The sequence below is a fragment of the Leptonotus elevatus genome, chromosome 4, assembly GCF_054856555.1.
Source record: "Leptonotus elevatus isolate MCC_2025b chromosome 4, RoL_Lele_1.0, whole genome shotgun sequence".
Taxonomy (NCBI): domain Eukaryota; kingdom Metazoa; phylum Chordata; class Actinopteri; order Syngnathiformes; family Syngnathidae; genus Leptonotus; species Leptonotus elevatus.
In genome coordinates this window covers 10,472,609-10,486,325 of record NC_141242.1, presented here as the reverse complement: position 1 = coordinate 10,486,325, position 13,717 = coordinate 10,472,609, and the positions used below count along the sequence as shown (strand labels likewise).

Below are 13,717 nucleotides of genomic sequence, written 5' to 3'. Positions count from 1 at the left end.
GTTCTAAATGTACAATAAAGTATTTTTTCTAAGTTTCATACTCTTTTTAACATAAAAGTGGGAAAAAATATTAAACTAATAGAAATATGGCTGCATCTTTTAGTTATTGATACAGTAATTTCATAATTCATAAATTTGAGTTAAAATTAAAAAGATGCATTGTACTAAAAATGAGTGTGATATTGATTTGTGTTGGTCATTTTTCTGCCACTAGATGGCATCATTGCATTTGTAAGACATTGGTGACAGCTCAGTGCATTTTTCTTTTCTTATCAAGACCTATCTAATCTTTAACATGAAAACTTTTGTAAAATCCAACTTGACCCCAGTCTCCACAAATATATGCATTATTATGACATTTTATTATTGCAAAATTTTGACGTGGACGCGTCTGCTGCATTGCAACTGAATTCCCCCAATACAAGCTTTGCAAGTCAGTGGCGGTCATTAATTACATGTTTAAAAAAAAAAATAGCGGCGTTAATGGAACTTTAAATGAACTCAAACTTAATGCAATTAATGACACTCCTAATTATAAGATTTGGTTGTCACACTGGAGAGCTAAAAAGGGAGTTCATTACACTCAAAAATGAACTTTTGTAGTAGTAAAATTACATTTTGGAGCATTTTACGTAGGAGGGGGTTAGCAGTGGAGCTAGAAAAAAAAAAGCTTCCATTCATTGCGCTCCTCTGGGAACGCTGGGACTGGCTGGGAGCACAAACACACAAAGATCTCCTTTTACCCACAAGGTGCTGGGGGTCCCGGCCCAGCTCGGCCCCTAAGAAAACACAAGGGCCCCTTCCTCACTACACACACGTGTACATACGCTGACACACTATTAATAGTCGTCTTGTACGCGGGGGCAACCGGGACGGCGACGTCACCATGGTGACGAGTCGGGCGAAGTAACATAAAGCAACTTGGAATCTTTGAGTGCGTCACGTGACTGCTTGCTTGTCAGCTTTGTTTTGAAAGCACTGAACAATACAGTTGACGACATTTCGGTACCGGGGCCTTCTTCAAATGTTTGCAAACGTCCTGCGCGAGTCACTGCCACTGACCTGAACGGAAAACTGACAGAAACTTTGGGGGTGTGTCTTACTTCGAAAAAATACATCATCCATCCAATCCAATTTGACATTTTCTCCCAGGTATGTGTAAAAGGTTTGGTTGGGTTGTCTTATGAGTAATTCTGAAAATCACAATGGCTCGCCTGCTAGTCCATCATTTTGTTGAATTGACTCCACATCAAAACATTTTTTTTTTAACAGTGGGCCGCCATTTACAACACTTGGGCCAAATCTATTTGCACATTTTATTTTATTATGTTTTTTTTTTCTAGGGAGTCAAAGCATTTTTTTTTGTGGAAAATGCATGTTGGCAGTTTGTCCCTGCTTAGTCAAGATTTATATATATATATATATATATATTTTTTTTTTTTTCATCAGCCATCAATTATACACGGATTTTCATTATTTGTGGGCTGGCCTGCCTGGACCCCATTCCCTACAAACACACACACACACACACACACACACACACACACACACACACACACACACACACACACACCCCCACACACACACACACACACACACACACACACACGCGAGGTAGATATGCAGTATCTTGCACGCGGAGATCCGAGATTTCAAAAACGGACCTCTTCTAGAGAATTTGTACCATTGCTATTTAGATTCGCTCCAGTAGACAAATGGCCGACGTTCAATTGTACAATATAAGCGCTTTAGTCATTGCATGTGGGTGGAACATGGCGGCAAAGTTTGATGACTTGCCCTTAGACACAAAACGCAACTAAGTCATCTCACGCTTGTGTTGTGGCGTTAAATTGCTCTCATAAATAAAATACATTTTGGCTAGATAATCGATTGCATCATGCTCCCCCCCCCCCCCCCTTCTTTTAAGAAATTCCGCACGTGGGAGGATTTTAATTGTGAGTCACTGCAAACAGTAACCCCAAAATGATGTTTATAGGTTTCCATAGTGATTCAAATAACATCGCATTCAAAATATGAAGCGAGGGCTCACCATAATAATAGAACAATACATAAACAACAACCTAAAGATGGAAGCGAAGGAAAGCGCATAGCAGAGGAGCTATAAATGAAGAACAGAAGGAGGAGCGAGAAGAGGAGGAGTGCGGCTTTGCAGTCATTAATTAGCCCCGTTAGCTCGGGATCGCGCGCTGCGGTCGGGGCCCGAGCGCCTTTGTGGGTCCTGAAGGGAAATGGGCCACATATGAAAGCCATTACGGGGACGGCCTTAACAAAGACGCACGCCTGTCAGCCAACAAGCGGGGCTCGCTAACAACATGCGCACACATGTACACACACACAGCACCCGCATTGTGGAGTTGAGTGCGTCGAAGCGCTACATCTGCATGCCTATGTGTTTGGACAAAAGTTTTGGGACACAAAGTAAGTGAAAGGTGAAAAATGTAGAACCTTCTATGGGAAACTATGATGTTTATGGCATCGCTCGCGTACATTTTGGCGGCAGAGACGGCAAGCTTTGCTATTTCATCATCTAGTAAGTTGTAAATATTGTTACCTATTGTTGTAAAACACAACATATGGAGCTCAGTGTATTTGGGTGGATTGCTGGCAGCTAATTCAAACCAGCAAATGTATTTTTAGAGCATTTTGGCAAAATGCAATAACTTTAGTGATCAATACTTAATAGCAACTGATGAAATGTTGCCATTTTATGACAAAATTATGTTTTACATGGCAAAATACACAATTTACATAGGAAACTGAACAAAAGTCCATGATTTTAATGGCAACATAAAATGATACTTTGGTAGCCAATGCCATACATATACAGTATATATATATATATATATATTAGGGGCGCTAGAAAATATCGATTCGGCAATATATCGCAATATTACAGAGCGCAATTCTCGAATCGATTCGTTATGCGGCCGAATCGATTTTTAAACATCAATTTAACTTGGGGTTAGGATTCACACATTAAGCATGGAAGAATGTTATATTAATTGAACATTAAGCCTTAATGTTTGATTTCAGTGCTGTTCGAACATGAAACAGACTGCAACCTGTTTGTTAAATGCAGTGGCTCAGTTTTAAGTTAGATAAATAAATACATTTTCATACAAATCTTACAGTGTACATGTACAAGTTTACTGATTAGTATATTCTAAATTAGATTTTTTTTTAAATCGCATTAATCAATTGATAGATTTGCATCGGGATTAATCGGTATTGAATCGAACCTATGAATTGTGATACTCGAATCGGCAGGTACTAGTCAATCCACACCCCTAATATATATATATATATATATATATATATATATATATATATATATATATATATATATATATATATATATATATATATATATATATATATGTGTTTGTGTGTGAATAAAATTCTTTCATTCGTTTTCATCCATAGGCAGACCTCATGTCTCAAGGAGAACTTTCAAGCTTGGTTCAATAGAAAGCGAGTGTGTGTAAGTGTGTGCGTGTGCGCTCGTGTAACCATATCTATAAGAAAAGGGGGCCTTCGGAAGTATTTCTTTAACCCGTGGACATCCCCCCCCGCTGGCTCGCCACACCATTTAAAACCACATGACAGGAAGCCCGGGTCACTTTGAACTCTGCAGCACACACACACACACACTCACAAACACACGCACACAATTTAACAGGGGGAAAAAAACACACCTCTGAACTTTGCGTTTTTAGTAACACTGAAGATGTGTTAACAGAAGAAGGTGAGAAGAGAAGAAGAACATATGCAGGAAGCAGTAAGACTCCGGATTGTGTTGGGCCTGTTAAAAGCAACAGATTTTGGGCTGTCTTGTTTTTGACTTGGTTCCGTTTAGAAAGGAAGAAAAATAGCAAGAAAACCTAAAAAAATAGCGAGATAAACATGCGATAGATGAAGTTATGGTCATAAATGAAAACCCTGCGATAGAGCGAATATCATTTATAGTCAATAACTGAACCGCGAAGTTTGCAGCGGAGCGCTGTAAAAAAAAAAAAAGCACATTTTTCATCATGTCCATTTGTTTCCGATCAAATTGCTCACAACGCGCGTCTGCAAGGAGCTCAAACAGTAGCGCGTGGTCATCCCTGCTGAGAGTTTGGGTCGAGAGGACGTCTGGATTTGATAAGTGCGAACAGAGCAACTGAACAAACAGAACGTTTTAGGAGCAAAAGAGGCCTTTTGAGATTTCCATTCAACACTTTATGGACAAACATCGAGTTTGGATTGCATTCTCATGGGGAGACTAGAAACGAGAGCCGACTGTCCGTTGCATTGAAGTACAGAAATACAATTAGTACCGAATTCATGTTTGGCACTTTATTGTACCCTAATAGCACCCAATGCAGTACAAAATAATTGTAAGCCAATAGAAATAAAGTTTGAAACTGTTTGAAAAGTTTCTAAATTTACCCAAACATATTTTGTTGGTGTTTGGAGGGAAGATAACGACGTGGTGTGGTCATCTGGTCGCGTTCAAGAGCCACCATGTCAGTGCTTCTTTTATTCACATTCGATACGATTAGACGCCATAAATACAAAATGTATGTATTGTACTGTACATACATTGTTTTTATCATTTTGGAATTTTTTATTTTAGTTTTGAGTTTAGTTTTTTAAATTTTGTTAGTTTTCATGAGTTTTAGCTATTTAAAAAAATGCTTATTTTTAGTTTAGTTTTAGTTAGTTTCAGTATTAGTTTTCGTTTTTCTTGTTTTCTTTTTAAAGTGTATTACTTGTGCGCAATATTTAAATGAAAAAAAAAGTCATGCATTTCTTACCTAGCGTTGCATTTCGGCTACGTTGAATGAAAAAGCAGGCGGAGCCAAAAGTCAAGTATACGCAAAAATAGCACCTTGGAGCGACGTCATGTGATGCTTTCCTCTTGGTGATGTCACTTCTGTGTGACACACTTCCATACGTCCTTATTCCGGTTAAATAAATGTACTTAAAGTCACATTTAAAATCATCCTCAAAGACTCATGCATTAACTTAATTACCAAAGACTAAAACAAAAGGACATTATCACTATAATTATAGTTAGTTTTGTAAATTTTGTTATTTTTAGTTTTTTAAAAAACATTTTCCTTTTTATTTCATTTCGTTAACGAAATAGTTTTTTTTGAATTTTAGTTGTAGTTTTTTTCCCGTTAACTAAAATAACCTTGTTCGAGAGACGTGTACACGATTAGCGTCTGAGTCAAAAACAGGCCTAAGCTGCCTGCTCATCTGGAAAACGAGGCTCCTGAAGGTCAACACATCAATTAATTAGAAAGTTGGATGGAGAGATGGAGTGAGTATCGTTGTAGAAATGGACACTTGTGGAGAAAAGAGCTCCAACTGTGAACAATTTATGCCAGGTCTCTATTTCTTTCATCAAAGCAGGAGCCTCGTTGGACAATCTCAAGCCGCTGTCATGTCCAGGGCTACCAACCCCCCTACGGACCTCCGCCTTTGGATCTCTCATGCCAGCTCCTTCAGGTGTGATGTAGTTAACGAGCTCTTGCCTGTTTTTTTAACGTATTTTCACCACGAGGACCCCGCCCCCTTGAACCATAATAAAGCTCGCATTTGACTTCATTAGGGCCGCCGAACCGCAGGGGGGGCAACAACTCGGATTCTGTTCCATGCTGTGAAGCGCGGCCGCCGGAGCGGGTTTGAGCGAACCGCTTCTGAAACGATACCAGCGTGTTGTTATGGAGATCTCAGCTGGACCGCTTGTTTTGCGCCAGGTCGGAATTGCTTCAACGTGCTGCAAAGTGCGCGGGAAACAGGAAACAATGGCACGTGTTGGCCAGACGCCGAGATGTGTGTGTATGTATGTATCTATCTATCTATCTATCGATCCCCCCTTCTCTCTCTCTCTCTCTCTCTCTCTCTCTCTCTGTCTATATATATATATATATATATATATATATATATAATTATGAGAGAGAGAGTGAGAAAGACATATCTATCTATCTATCTATCTATCCATCCATCCATCCATCCACCCATCTATCTATCTATCTATCTATCCATCCCCCCTTCTCTCTCTCTCTCTCTCTCTCTCTCTCTCTCTCTATATATATATATATATATATATATATATATATGAGAGAGAGTGAGAAAGACATATCTATCTATCTATCTATCTATCCATCCATCCACCCATCCATCTATCTATCTATCTATCCCCCCTTCTCTCTCTCTCTCTCTCTCTCTCTCTATATATATATATATATATATATATATATATATATATATATATGAGAGTGAGGGTGAGAAAGAGATATCTATCCATCTATCTATCTATCTATCTATCTATCTATCTATCTATCTATCTATCTATCTATCTATCTATCTATCTATCTATCTATCTATCTATCTATCTATCTATCTATCTATCTATCCATCCATCCATCCATCCATCCATCCATCCATCCATCCATCCATCCATCCATCTATCTATCTATCTATCTATCTATCTAGCCCTTATATGGTAATATGATTATTGCTCCATATTATTTAAGTAACCCTTGTGAGGAATAAGTGGTCACAAAAATGGATGGACGGACGGATTATTTAAGTATAAATCACGATCGGTGCTGGATAAAATATGCGATGTGAGGAAGTGAGAAAAGAAAGCACAGACATGAATAGAAGAGCGAGGACGAGTGGGAGGACGACCAGTGGCATCGATCGCTGCCGGGGTGATCAATGTGAGGGTGAGCGACCCACAGCCATAACGCCGCAATTACAGGGTCACCGTGCACCCGAGCGCGTGCGTTGAAAGAGGCGCACCTCTTGGTACGGAGAATAAAAGGCAAGGTCTGGACCTGTCGTGTTATTACCACCGCCAATCGATGGAAAGGACAATGGACGTGTTTGAAAGGAGGACAGAGGGCGAGGAATTAATGAGAGGAGGCGGCGGTGCTGTGTGTATAGAAGATGTGTGTGCGTGTAAGGGTCAAACATGCAAGCAGGAAATATCCATCGGTTTTTGGACAAAAGTAATGGACCAGTTTTATAATCATTTTAAACTTTTTCATTATAGTTTGTTTTTATTTTGTTTTGACTTTTGTTTTTAATTCAGTTCATTTGAAAAAATTTTAGTGCAAGTTTGTTAGTTTTTATTTATCCTAAAATGCTTTGCTTTGTTTTAATGTAGTTCACATTAATTTTAATATTAGGTTTAATTTGTATACGTATATGGAGTGTGTGTCACTAATTATTATGTAATAATGTGAACTACGATGCCAAATGATTGTTCAACCTTCCTTCTTCTTTACAACCATTCAGTAATACAGAAATAATACATTTCAAATTAACCTGACAAGGACAAAAAAAAACAAAGGACATTTTCACTATAATTATCGTTAGTTTAAGTTCGTTTTATAAACGTACAATGTAGTTTCAGTTAGTGTTAAAAAAAAAATCATTCACATTTTTTTTTTCAATTTTAGTTTTAAAAAAAATTTGTGTGTTTTTTTGTTAACTATAATAACCTTTTCTGGGACACGTCACGAAAGTGAAGTTTAAAAAAAAGTTTTAAATTGTATAATTTAGAAGCGACTGAACTAAACAAGTAATCCATTTAAGCAAAAATCGAGCATTTCACTTTCAATCTAAAACCTTTTGAGACTAATGGAAAAATACAAATATATTATCATGTGATATAATATAGCCTTTGTGATTAAATACAGCGATAAAACGCCAAAATTGAGCATTTACATGAAACTAAGCAGCAATCTACTATCTTAACGGCAAAAATGTTTTTGTGGCCAAGTATGATAAAAGCATTCCCGGGATGTTTTAGTGTTTAAAATCGTGTTTTCAAAATGTTCTCATGCTCTTTGTGAACAAATATTATGTATTTGAATTAGACTAACTTGACTGTTGAAGAAGAAAATCCATTATTTAAACGGCCACAAGTAGGCTTTTATGTCAAAACTAACATTCTCCTATAGACTAATGCAGTCTTTTCCCTGAGAAAATATAGCACTTTGATAACAAAATATACAGATCTATGTGTGGTGTCAAAATGTTTCATTTACATGGCAACCCTGGCACCATTAACCCCTGACAAAATAAAAAAACACCCCCACAGACTAATGTAGCCTTTCTGTGACAAATATCACATTTGAAACCAACTATCATTTCAATGACAAAGTGGCCTTTCTAATGGGACTGCAACATTTTCAAAGTGCAGCAAGTCACCTGAATCTGCTGTTGGAGAATGTTGATCTTGTGTTGTTGCTGCAGAAGTTGCTGCTGTTGTCTGGCAATCTGAAAACACGCATGCAAAGATGAATGAGTCATATAATCCACAGATGAACTCATTCACTGCCATTGACGGCTATAGACGTCAAATATATTTTTTAACTATTTCTATTAGACTTTTTTCCCCCCCACTTTAGTTAACAAGAGTATGAAAGCCTAGAATTAATTTTATTGTATTAGAACAGATATAAAATTTGTGATTAATCATGAATTAATTAATGAAGTCACACAATTAATTATGATAAAAAAATGTAATCGCCTGAAGCCCCTCATTTTTAATCATCTTTTCTTTAAAAAAATAAAATACAAGATTATTAAAAATCCCCCAAAAAATTAAAGAAAAGATTATTACAAATTAGAGGCATCGGGCGATTAAAATTTGTAATCGTAATTAATCGCATGACTTCACTAGCTAACTCACGATTAATCACAAATTTTATATCTGTTCTAAATGTACCAAAAAAAAAAATTCTAGGTTTTCATACTCTTGTTAATAAAAATGGAAAAAAAAACTAATAGAAACAGTTAAAATTTATTTTTGAAGTCTATAGTTGTCAATGGCAGTGAATGAGTTAAGAAAAAGTATTTTTGTTTAATTGTATGTATGCTCATATTTTGGTCGCTGGACGCATACAACATTTGTTAAGCAACCAAGTGTGAGTATATGGGATGCTAATCAACAGTAAAGACGGTCCATATAATGGAAAATGTAAGTGTAGAGAGTAGTGACCCAAAAAAAATCATCTTTAAGACACCATGTTTTAATTAAATCTCAGAATGTTTAGCTACAAATGTTCACATTGTTGAACCCAACAAATTGACCCCAAACTAAACCTTTTTTTCCTGAGAGGGACGGTAAAACAGGTGTTTAATTGACACCACCATCAACGGTTAAAATAACTTCATATCTCCTTCATCCCTATCTATCTGTTTACTGTCTTGTCAAAAGGTCTGCCACAAAAATAAATGCTAAGTCAAACAAACAAAAAAAGCTTGTGGTAGCTTATAAGAGTAGCAATGCTGTTTTGGATTAGCTCTGTACGACTAGCACAATAAGATCTAGATCCGCAGAATGTTGTGTTCTATTGCTATAAAAACATGGAGTCTACCAAACGAAAGATAAGAGTCTCTTCTTTCATCAGGAAAAAATGCATCTGTTTCCATTTTGCAACAATTAGCATAGGTTTCATCATTAATCACACACCTGTTGAAAACACTGGGGGAAAGAGTTTGTTGCAACATGGCCCTGGTTGATCTCTTATACTCTGCTGCCACCTGCTGTCCGTTTTTGTAATAACTACCATTGCTTTAAGTGAGCTCTTCAGGTCACAGGCTGCATGAAAGCCTTCTGTTTCCTCTTGCATAAAAAAACCCGTATAAATACATTTTTGTGACCATGGCAATATTTAAAATAGAACGTTTTTATAAATTTTTGAAAGCAAATAAATAAATTATTTGCGCATCAAAAAGATAGATCTAATAGTTCTGGGCTTGGCTCATGACAAACTTGAGTATGGTGGCCTCTAAGGAATAAAAGTTTTCAGACTATTGAGTATTTTCCCTAACTTTTACTATTTTTTTTTTATTACAGAAATTACATTTTGACCAAATAAATAATGACAATAATAATGATCAACATGTAAAAATATACATAAATTAAAAAATGCAATATTAGAGATCAGCAGTGTTACTTTAATCATTGACACGTCAGACTGTCCAATGTAACCGCCTGATTTGAATCGCATCCGATATTTTGACTGCTTGTTCTTTCGTCAATAACAATATGTCGATTCTCGCTATTTTTAGGTCTGAAAAAGTAGACATGCCTGGGCCAATCTGACATGTCTTGAACACCAGATCTGACGTGTTTTAGCCAGCTAGCCTTAGCGCACATCCGTCGACACCCCCCAACACCCCCCCCCCCACCCCTGGGTTTGTTTTGCTTCAAACATCAGAGATCCATCGCCAACGGTGAAGCACCTGACGAGGGAAAAAAGCGAAACTGCTGCCTCCAGGACGGGTCGTTCGGTATGTTTATTCCGCGGCGTAATTACAGCCCGGCGAATGGAAGGCGGCAACCCATTTGCGCACATGTCATATTTCATTAAAGGCACGTTTTGTCTGCAGGGCGTTAGCAGCCTATCATGTCTCAACAGCCAGATGAGTGCTGGATGTAAAAATCTATCTTTTCTTCTGCCGCCATCTTTCCTTCCTTTGTCAGCCGGCGAGCGCTGGAATGTGTTGTGATGGGCGCCGGGCCAAATGCGCAGCCTGTCATACGCTGACCGGGCGCTAACGCTGTCGGTGCTAACGAGCAGCGGTCTTACCTCTTTGTTTTTAATGGCTATGTGCTAATTATTTATTAAGTGTGACACCTGCAAACACTTTTCGTTTAAGGCTGATGTGCTAATGACTCTTTTCAGCTAATAGCTTATTTGCTCGGACTTGAAGGCGACACCCAAACAACTTTTCCTTATTATGATCAGGAAGTGTTGTTTGCTCGTCAAGGGGCCTACGGTAACACACTCAACCCCTGTTTGAACCCGTGATAGCTGATATAGTGAGACCATATAATGTATCTTACAATTTTTTAAATAGTTTTACAACCTTCCACATGCTTTAAAAACAATTAAACTTGCAGGTGTATTTAAATGCTAAATTGTTGTTTAACCAGCCTAATGCTAGCTTAGACAAGCTAATGGTGAATTAGCATAGAAATTCAAATAACTGTAATCTTAAAGTGCTACTTTTGCAAAATAGACAAGTAGAGCATTCAACAAAACAAAATAGCATACATTCTCTTTTCTCTGTGGGAACAACTAAATAGCAACTAGTAACGCAAAATCCCCAAAATAGCACTTGATTATTTTTTTTAATGGATATAGATTTTATGGGTGTCGAGCGATTACATTTTTTTAATCATAATTAATTGCATGACTTCAGTTAACTCATGATTAATTGCAAATTTTATATATGTTATAAATGTACAATCAAATATTTTTTGTTAACATAAAAGTGGGAAAAAATTGTTAAACTAATATAAATATGGCTGCATCTTTTAGTCATTGATGCAGTAATTTCATAATAATTCATCAAATTGAGTTAAAGTAAAAAAAGAAAAAAAAACAAGTCTGATGTTGATTTGTAATGAGGTCATTTTTCTGCCACTAGATGGCATAATTGCATTTTTAAGATGTTGGTGACAGCGCAGTGCATTTTCTTTTCATATTAAGAGCTATCTAATCTTTAACATGAAGTAACTTGTGAAATTCTGCATATTTTTAAAATTGTAAAATACAACTTGACCACAATCTTCACAAATATATGCATCATTATTAATTTTATTACTGCTCATTTTTGACGTGGACCTGTCTGCTGCGTTGCGACTGGAATTCCCCCAGGCAGGCTTTCCAAGTCAGGGGAGGTCATTAATCGCTCGTTAAAATAAAAAATTAACTCAGAATGAACACACAAATTTTGACACCCTTAACAGATATACATATGGACATGGACACACACAACATTGCGGAGCGTACCTGTTCCTGCTGTTGCCGGGCGAGCTCCATCTGCTGCCGTTGCTTTTCCAGCTGCGAGGCGGCCATCTTCTTCTGCTCGTCATGGGCGCAGAGGAGCTGTTCCCTCAGGCTGATCAGCTGGCTGATCATGGCGGACAATTGGCGCTCCTTCTCCTCCAGGGACTCGGCCGTCCCTGCGCAGTCATGCAAAACAAACCTACTTGAGTCTGTGGAATAGACGCTAACAGAGGCTAACTTCTTTATACACTTGGAAGACTATTCAGAAATGTTTGATGATTTCTTGTGACAGATCATTGGCTTTGTAAAAAAATTGTTTTGAAATGCAAAATAATTGTGTTGGATCTAAGGTTAAGATGTTATGAATGTCACAAATGTGCTACTCGCTTCCCACTCACTTCAAGGAGTGCACATTCTTCTTTTTAACCTTGCGCTGGAATTTACAAAAGCCCCACCTCAAATAATTCCGTTTTTTTTTTTTGGGCAAACAATAACATTTATGAGAATTTCCACTGAATGACAAGACTTCTGTAGCTTCAAGTGCTCTTTGCCTCGAACCCAAGACACTCCTTTAGCCAATGTCGCGGCAAACTTGTAACAATGCAAACGTCTTCTTCACACGTGGTGAAAATATGTCTGCTTACTCGTCAGGCCCGCACACGCCAAGCCAGCGTTTGTCACGTAATGTCTGCGCTCACACAATAATAAAAGCCACTTGCTCTTACAAGCTTTTGTCAGCATTATGATTCACATACTTGGGAGTGCAGAGGAGAAGGTTATACAGTTGGATGGTTTTCTGGTAAATATCAGAGGTTATGTTTTGAGTGCGAGCGGGTTTTTTGTGTGTGTGAAAGGTTTTTTGGGGAGTTTTTGTGGGTGTGCTTTTTTAAATGAGTGTGTATGTTTTTGTGTAATGTGTGAGAGGTGATTTTACTGTGAGAGAGAGATTTTTTTTTGCATATCCTGTGAGTGGTTTTTGGGTGAATATTTTTCTTTTTGTGATAGCTTTTATGGTGAGTGAATGTGTTTGTGTGAGTGAAAGTCTTTGGAGAAGTGTGAGTTTGTTTGGATGTGTGAGTGTTTTTTGGATTTGAGTTTTTGGGTGCATGAGAGAGATATCGTGTGACTGAGTTTTTTGGTGAGTATTTTTTGCGTGTGAAAGGTAAACGTTATTTTCGACCGATAGGTGCTGCACTTCAGTCACCGCTCACTTCGTCGCAACTCCCTCGCTGAAACAGCGCCCGTGCAGCAAAAACTGTTTTTGTCTGAAAGGTTCCAGCTTGCATTGCTACTTTCATCCATTGATGGAATTGTTCAAAAGTAAGACAAAACCGTAAATAAAGTTTCTTGTAGGAGTGTGAAAGCCTTGCGAGTCGAGATATGTGTGTTGATGTTTGGAAGTTGTAGTGTGTGTGTGTGTGTGCATGTGTGTGTGCTTGTTCACAAGGTCCTGCCCTGGGGCCATGTGGGGAGACTGAAGGGTGGCCCCGACATTACCTGCATACTAACAAAGTCTCCATTGTAGTCTCCTTTTGTGGGGGGCCCCCAGCCGAATGTGCGCCCCAACACACACACATGAACACACACACACACACAGAATTAGCCCTTAGCACGCCTGTATCAAAGGCAACATTCTCCTCTTCTTGTCTCTTTGTTTTCCTTCTTTTCTTTGGGCCGCAAACAAGCTCACGCGGTTCTCATCGCCTTTCCGATCGAGCTCCTTAGGATGGGAACACTGTAGTCCAAACAAACCCGAGTGAGTCCGTGCTGACCTGTTCCACCGCGAGCAGCAGCAAGACGCCGGTCGACCAATTTAAATTGGGATACAAAATGTTTGAAATACGTACAGACTGTTCATTTTACATGAACATTCTTCTTTTATA

General features: G+C 38.1%; 1 protein-coding gene across 2 annotated transcripts in view; it reads right to left on the bottom strand.

Annotated features, from left to right (window-relative positions):
- Positions 1-13,717, bottom strand: part of LOC147175464 (transcription factor SOX-6-like) — a 90,968-nt gene that overhangs the window by 28,382 nt on the left and 48,869 nt on the right. For both annotated transcript variants that reach the window (XM_086073573.1, XM_086073574.1), the window contains exons 6-7: positions 11,838-12,010; positions 8,239-8,307 (exon numbers count right to left, since the gene is read on the bottom strand). In XM_086073573.1, coding sequence (XP_085929699.1) covers positions 8,239-8,307; positions 11,838-12,010 — 242 coding nt within the window. The remainder of the gene's footprint in view (positions 1-8,238; positions 8,308-11,837; positions 12,011-13,717) is intronic.